The following is a 7,367-nucleotide window of genomic DNA, read 5'->3' as shown; positions in this document are numbered from 1 at the left end:
TATATAAAATATAAATATATCTGAAATGATTTGGCATTCCAACTCTATGCAAGTATATCAAGAGTTCAAGACGTATTAATGACAGTTTTCGTAAAGTTAATCTATCACAAGCCTACAGGAACTATATATTACACTGTTCATTTTCAGTTACTACAACACACGACAAATTACTTTAGCCATTAAACTACTGCCTGCAAGGCTTCACATTGTGTCGGATGAGGAATGCCATCCAAGGTCAGAAAGACAGAAAGGCAAGAAGGCTTAAAATACTACAAAAATAAAAGAAGTGAACAATTATTAGAAAATATAAGTGGTTATATTTTTAATTTGTTACATATATACAATACATTAGAACCAACAATAGAACGTACACTAAATGTTTTGGCGGTTAGCAGAGAGATATGCAAAAAGGATGGAAAACGTGATGATCAGGATGAAGATCTGCAAGGGAACAATTTGCATTAACATCGGTATATAAATATAATTAAGAAATGCATAGTTAAAAGAGAAAAAAGAAAAAAACTTGCCATGGTGGAGCTATATCCGTTCCCATTCACAATGTAAGATTTCCTGTTCAAATAAATTGAAGGTTTGTTAAATTGTTAATGTAAAAAGGGTAGCTTTTGAGTTTTGAAGGTACTAAGATAGTTGTCTGCCTTTTACTTAGGAGACCAGATTCTCTGCAAGTCTTCTGTATAGATTGCAGCCTGCTCAATGTTTTTGTAGCATTGGGATCATTTTTGTCAACCTACAATGAAAAAATGCCAAACTTTCTTAGTTGGAAAATGTGAGCTCTAAGAAAATCCTTGAAACTGAAAGACAGCTTGAGTTCGATTAGGATAAACAAAAGTAGCGCATCCACATTCTCGTGTTGCAAACGTAATCATAATTTGTTAAGAAGCATGAATTCTTCATACCTTGGACTCCAATATACAAGCAAAATCAAAGAATGCACCATAAACATCAGCCATTGTCTTTGTTCGGTCAATCACTTTGGCAGTTAAACCTATAAATCATAACCAAAAAGCGTTTGTAAACAGCTTATTTAATCCTTATTTAAAAACATAAATAAATAACAATGCACAAAAGACCATCAAAGGAAAAATCGCCTTTAAATAATAATAATAATAATAATAATAATAATAATAATAATAATCATCATCATCATCATCATCATCATCATCATCATCATCATCTTGTAAAGAGAGGAGGAAACCGTAATAAATGACTACACAATTGGCACTGGTTGTATATGTTAATCCGAAAGTAAAGAGAATCCAAGATATAGTTTTAAGAAGATTCTTTCTACACACAGTTACCTAGAGCAAATTGCAGCAGTTCACTTATTCATTGGACTTCCATATATCTTTGCCCCACTATTTTATACCAATTTTATCTTTATATTCCAGCATGCGTTAAGTGGAAGACTTCAAAAAGATATTGGCATTGAAATGTTTAACTTACCACGCCTCATTTTTACTACACCTCTGAAGACTTCGATGTTGTTATAGCACAATGCAATTGTCCCAATTGCCATTATCTATCACAAAAATTGTCAAATAAACATCCAACTTGCTATGGAAAAAAAAAAAAGGTGTGAAAGGTAGCTATTGTCATATGCAGATTTATCGAGCATAATATGCATATCATCAAGAAATGATAGAAACTATAAAGTAACCAAGAAATGAACTCTAAATATAAGATTAACATGATAATATCCATGTATTTATATTATATATTACTTACTAATTTAATAATAAAAATGTGTGATATGACCCTTTCTTATTAAAATATGAGAGGAAATATTTTTTTCTAAAATTAATAAACTCTCTTCCTACATTCTCTTATCTACTTCTCTCCCTTTTTCTATTTGTCTCTATCCTTCCCACTCTATATAATTATATATAATTTATAATTTATTTATATTCTATATTAGTAATTTGACAAATCAAAATATGTCACCAAATATTTTTCATTATAATTAAAATAAAAATTTTCTTTCCAAAATTAACAAACTCCTTCTCTCATTCTTCTTCTTTATCTTCTCTTTCTTTTTTCTCATCTCTATTTTTTTCTACCTTTCTGATCTACAAAAAATAAAATTAACAAAACAATATAATTTAAATAAAAACTATTACTATTGTATACATATTTTTATAATTTTTTATTTAGTTTTAAATTTTCACCACTTATTTTTTTAATATATATTTTCATTTTTCTTCCTTCAAATATTTATTACATATAATTTGGAGAGAATACTAATGTTGTGATTAAATGTTAGAACCTAGATTCAATTGTTTGAAAAAAATATTGACTTTGTGTTAATTTTATAACTATCAATATAAATTTTTTATACTAATATGTAATTATATTTTTATATACATAGAGAAAAAATTATTATTTTAAATAACAAGTATAAAAATTAATTATTTCTATTTGTGCAACAGACTTAACACCTAATCAAATGTAAAAGTATATACGTTAAATTCTTTCAAACTTTAGATAAGTAATGTTAAAATTAATTATTAATAAAAAATTAAACTTTTTTACATGAAAATAATAACTAAAAATCTTATTATTTGATTTTTACTTATCTACGGAGACCTGGTCTTTTTAGTCGACGGAAACTTTTGTCTTCTACGATCTTTTTGTAAAAATAGTTTGATTTTATAAATTTTTTGTCATAATTTATAATGTCATTGCAAAATCGACGTAATTTTAAAAGATTTATATTCTCGTAATGTTATTAGGAGTAAAAATAGTAATACTAGTAATATTATAATATTAACCAAATCAAACCAGCAAGGTTACACAGTAAAAAGTTGACACTCCTAACCTAGAAAATCAATCAGCCAATGGAAGATCTATCACGTTAATTGTACATGAAATTGTGATTCCGCTGCAAGTTCCATCGCTGGAGTTTGCAAAACACCTCATGGATATAATAGATTGTAATGTTGCATGATTTTTATTTATTTATTTTATCTTAACTAGAGTGAGAAGCTTTTATTGAAATCTAATATAGCTTTGCAAGACAAATTACCCAACATCAAAATTAATTAAGCAACTTAACCGAACCTGGGGAATAGCACAAAAGCGAAATATAGCCAGGTCTCTTAATGCAGACATGTACTTTAAAGAATCTTCGGCATGCATCAGAGCGTTAGTGACCATGTCATTTAAGCATTGCACTGCCTTGATGGAATTCTCCGGATATTTCAGCTCCTGGATAACAAAATTTAAACTGGAGTAAGAAAGAAGAGAATCTTACACGTGCACATTATTACATTAAGACAGAAGAAAGGCATTCGTGAGTGCAGAACAAACTAGTCTGACAGGAAATGTTGTTTTCACCCGTACCAACCAGTGATAAGAATGTTATCGATTATAAATAAAGAATCGACATCCACTCATTACTCATAGTACTCACAAATGAAAAGCAACACAATAGGGTTGAAGGTACTCTCTCTCTCTCTCTCTCTCTCTCTCTCTCTCTCTCTCTCTCACACACACACACATAATGTGACTGTTTCATATTATTGTGTAATAGGAGAAGATTCTAACCGTCATAGAATAAATATAAGTTCTTAGGGAGACAGACCTCAAGTTTGTTAACATATTTACTCCAGATCTGCCGAGGCCAAAACATTCGTGACTTGGGGATCTCATTGATGTCTTCCAAATAATCTCGCATAATGTTTGCTTTCTGCAATATCAAAAGGTTCTTAACTGAAGCATAATGATTGTTTACATACTGTTTTACTAGATAGTACTACCATCATACCTGCAGAAACAAGCCCATTGAATTGGAGAGGTCATCTGGAGCAAGATCTTCTGAACCAGAGGCATGGAAAAGCTTTGATAAACCTAACCCAACAAGTCCTGCCACGTAGTGACAATATTCATCATAGTCATCAATTGTTTCTACCTGCAAATTGAGGGGAAAAATAAAATCTCTTGGACTCAATCGAGATAATCTTTCTAAACCCTAAACCCGGTGAAGCAGAGCTCTGTATATCAGATTTTCTGGGATAGATGCTATAATAGTAATAAGGGTTTAGCTAACACTTGTTAAGGTTACCGATGTATATATTTTTTTCAAGGAAAACCCAAATTTTATGTTTATGAATGCATTTATTGAAGAAAAAACTTTAAAACATGTTAGCCATACCTTAATAATATACTATTGTAAAAAAAAATAATTATCATTAAGTAAAACATATCTTCATTATCTGTGCTTCCAAGACCTTCATTATACAATGTGAGAACTTTTGTCAACTGGGGGAAAATATCTAGATAATATAACTGGAGGCAAAAATCTATAAAGTTCGATAACAGTAAAATTCAGAACTATGAGGCAACCATCCGAAAGAATAAAATAGTTTAAACTATTTTAAACCCACTTTATAGTTTAAATAATAGAACTATAGAAGACATGTATGCCAGACCTCCTTGCAAATAAATTTGGCCATTCCTGCACCCATCCTTTTCGTAATATCCTCAATTGCTTCTTGGTAGCTGCATAGTAGAATGTATCGCAAAACTCCAGTCAGTCAGTCACATATACACTGATGAAAAGCTGATAAAAGACAGTGAATTTACAGTCCATATAGCACACATCTCATAAATCCCCAGTTCACTTATTTAACATGAAAATACAATCACAGACAAATTATGGAATTAGACCCTCCTTAAGTCTAAGATATTTTGCATGTAATGGTAGCATCATTAGATGAATATTACTCAGATGACGACAAACTGTTTTGTAATTGTAGCAGAGAAAAGAATATACAAGTGCGAAACCTCTGCAGTCAATGTAAGTAGGAACAATTGACTGTATTCATCAGCCACATACCGTTTATATATTAGGTAGCTATTCTAAAGATGTAAGACCTTGACAATCTCCACAGTCCACAGCAACAGCATGCCACAAAAGTAATAAAAAACAATGGCCAGAAAATTGAAAATAAAACCAAAGTGCTGCTGCTGATTGGAAAATGATGGAGATAAACAGAAACAAGTGGAACCCAAGTACCACAGAATATTAAAGGAGAAAAACTAACCCCTTTCCAAGTTCCAGAAAAGCAGTTGAAACATGATGAAACTGGTCCATTAGAACTTTGTAGTTGTTTGTGCCACCTTGTTACATACAAAAAAATTATAAGTAGTTCAGCATCAACAAAATTTGAGGTGTAAATATATCACCAATTTTCCAAAGTTAGATAAAGGTTGCCTTTATTATAACCAATTGGATTGGACTTTAGTTCAAAGTCCAATCCAATTTCTGATATAGAAAAGTTTGATATGGTTAAATTGAAGGAAACAACATGATGGAAGAAAGTTGATTATATAAGAATGGACCTTATTCTCCATGGCATTTACTTTTACCTAAAAAGAGGAGCAAAATAAAAGACACTTACATGAAAAGTGCCAATCACGATCATATATGTGATTATGAAAAGCTATTAGTATTGGCACTTTGACATCTGTATCTATGCTGGTATCATCCTCTGTCAAGAGAACAAAAAACCAAAAGTTTTAGCAACAATCGTGATTTGCGTCTTACCTAACATCAAGTCACCAACAAGGCGAATGCACATTCTAATGAATGTCTGTTGACATCAAACATTGAACACACTCTAAACCAAGCATGTTTAGTCTAAAGATGGAACCATAATTTCTCAGAAATGTCACATTCCTTCTAAAGAAATGGTCAATGGCAACAGCCGCAATATGTGCAGTAGATCAATCTGAGACTTAACACAGTTTCCAAATCCACAGAATTTCCACATCCTAACAAGTCCAGATATAATTTGCTTATAATTTCAAATTTAATGGCTAGAAATAAATCGTCAACGTATCAATAACTAGAATTTTCCAAATCGTATGTTGAAAAGCCCTGCTTCACATTCAATACTTAAAAATACACTAACAATAAATAAATAAATAAATAAATTATCATTACATATATAGAAAAGAAAGAAGAAAAAACCGAAACGAAGCCAAAATAGAAATTGAACATCATAACATGCAGTAAAATGAAAAAAATACATCATTATCAATTTATCATGATCATAAACTACGAGACACAACAAGCAATATCGTGATCGTTCAAGAAATGAAAGCGTACCAACGGTATCCAACGCTCGAAGAACCAAATAAAATATGCAAACCTGCAAATAAAGATGCATAGGTATCGGATTCGAGTAAGAAACAACTCGATTCAGAAAATATTAAAATAAAATAACGGCATAAATCAAATCCAGATGCAAACGAAAATCGGAAATCGCAGACGAAAACAAAACGCGAAGGTAAACTCACGGCGTTGCGAAGGTCGGTACCGAGCTGCTGAATGACGAGTGCGAAGCTTCTAGAAACCTTGTGGAGCATGGTGTAGCAGAATCTCCAGTGCGGCTCCGGCGGGATCTGCTTCTCGGCCTTCTTCGCCGCCATTTTCAGCTTCAGCAACGGATACAAATCATCTGGATGCTTCATAATCGCTCCTAAACTCCCCATTCTCTCTCTCTCTCTACGTATTTCTGAATCTAATTGAAAATTAGAAACGACGCCGTTTGGTTTACGTGCTTTGTCTTCGTCTTCTATCTGAGTTTCTTAGGGAGAATGGAGAGTTTCGCTATGGCGAGGCGTGGGTCTTACTCTTAACTCTTAAATGTGATTTTAGCAAATTTGGAAGTTGGTTTAAATTTGAGGTTGGAAAACAATGGTCACTCACTTCATGCTTAATTGCTTATGGACGGATTTGAATTTATTAAAATATCTGTGGATTTACTCGTACACAGTCACTGGTTAGTTATTGGTTACATTTCATTTTCCATTGCGTATGCTATTGCTAGCCTGTACCAGTATATGCTAATGCTACCATGCTGAGGTTGGTTGGTTTGTTTTTTCCGTTATTTTGAATAAAATATATTTTTTTATTCATGGTATTTTTTAAAGTTTCTAAAATTATGTTGATGTTTAATTTGATTAGAGTTTATATGTCTAAGATAAATTTTAGTTCTACTTTTATTGTTAGGATTTGTTGCCTACAATATATTTTATGGGTGCGATTTTTTTTCAATCTTGTATTACATGAATTGATTATACATCTAACAGCCTTTTATCATTAGACATTAATTTTTACATACTTTTTCAGGATAGTTAGTATAAAAATATTTTAACCCATTAAAATAATTAATTTTTAATTTTATTATTTAAAAAATATCTAAATACATACATTTGATATGATAAATATATAAAATATTTTACGCGATTCATACATCAAAATTAAACTATTAATTCCTCTTTTTTTATGCTTGCCTTTTTTGTTATTGTTTATAACTATCATGATTTTTTGTCATTTAGGC

General features: G+C 31.2%; 1 protein-coding gene across 1 annotated transcript; it reads right to left on the bottom strand.

Moving 5' to 3' along the window:
• Nucleotides 1-17: 17 nt before the first annotated feature.
• LOC107628845 (squalene synthase 1) lies at nucleotides 18-6,896 on the bottom strand. The gene is made up of 14 exons (XM_016331454.3): nucleotides 6,322-6,896; nucleotides 6,131-6,173; nucleotides 5,421-5,510; nucleotides 5,064-5,139; nucleotides 4,449-4,518; nucleotides 3,785-3,928; nucleotides 3,602-3,706; nucleotides 3,079-3,225; nucleotides 1,465-1,540; nucleotides 918-1,006; nucleotides 657-748; nucleotides 528-570; nucleotides 372-441; nucleotides 18-269 (listed from the first exon to the last, which is right to left on the bottom strand). The coding sequence occupies exons 1-13, from the start codon at nucleotides 6,514-6,516 to the stop codon at nucleotides 373-375; spliced, it is 1,239 nt and encodes a 412-aa protein (XP_016186940.1). The 5' UTR covers nucleotides 6,517-6,896; the 3' UTR covers nucleotides 18-269; nucleotide 372.
• Between the last annotated feature and the right edge of the window lie 471 nt (nucleotides 6,897-7,367).

The sequence above is a fragment of the Arachis ipaensis genome, chromosome B3 (assembly GCF_059453495.1).
Source record: "Arachis ipaensis isolate K30076 ecotype BB chromosome B3, ASM5945349v1, whole genome shotgun sequence".
Lineage (NCBI taxonomy): Eukaryota > Viridiplantae > Streptophyta > Magnoliopsida > Fabales > Fabaceae > Arachis > Arachis ipaensis.
This window is presented reverse-complemented; position numbering and strand designations above follow the sequence as displayed.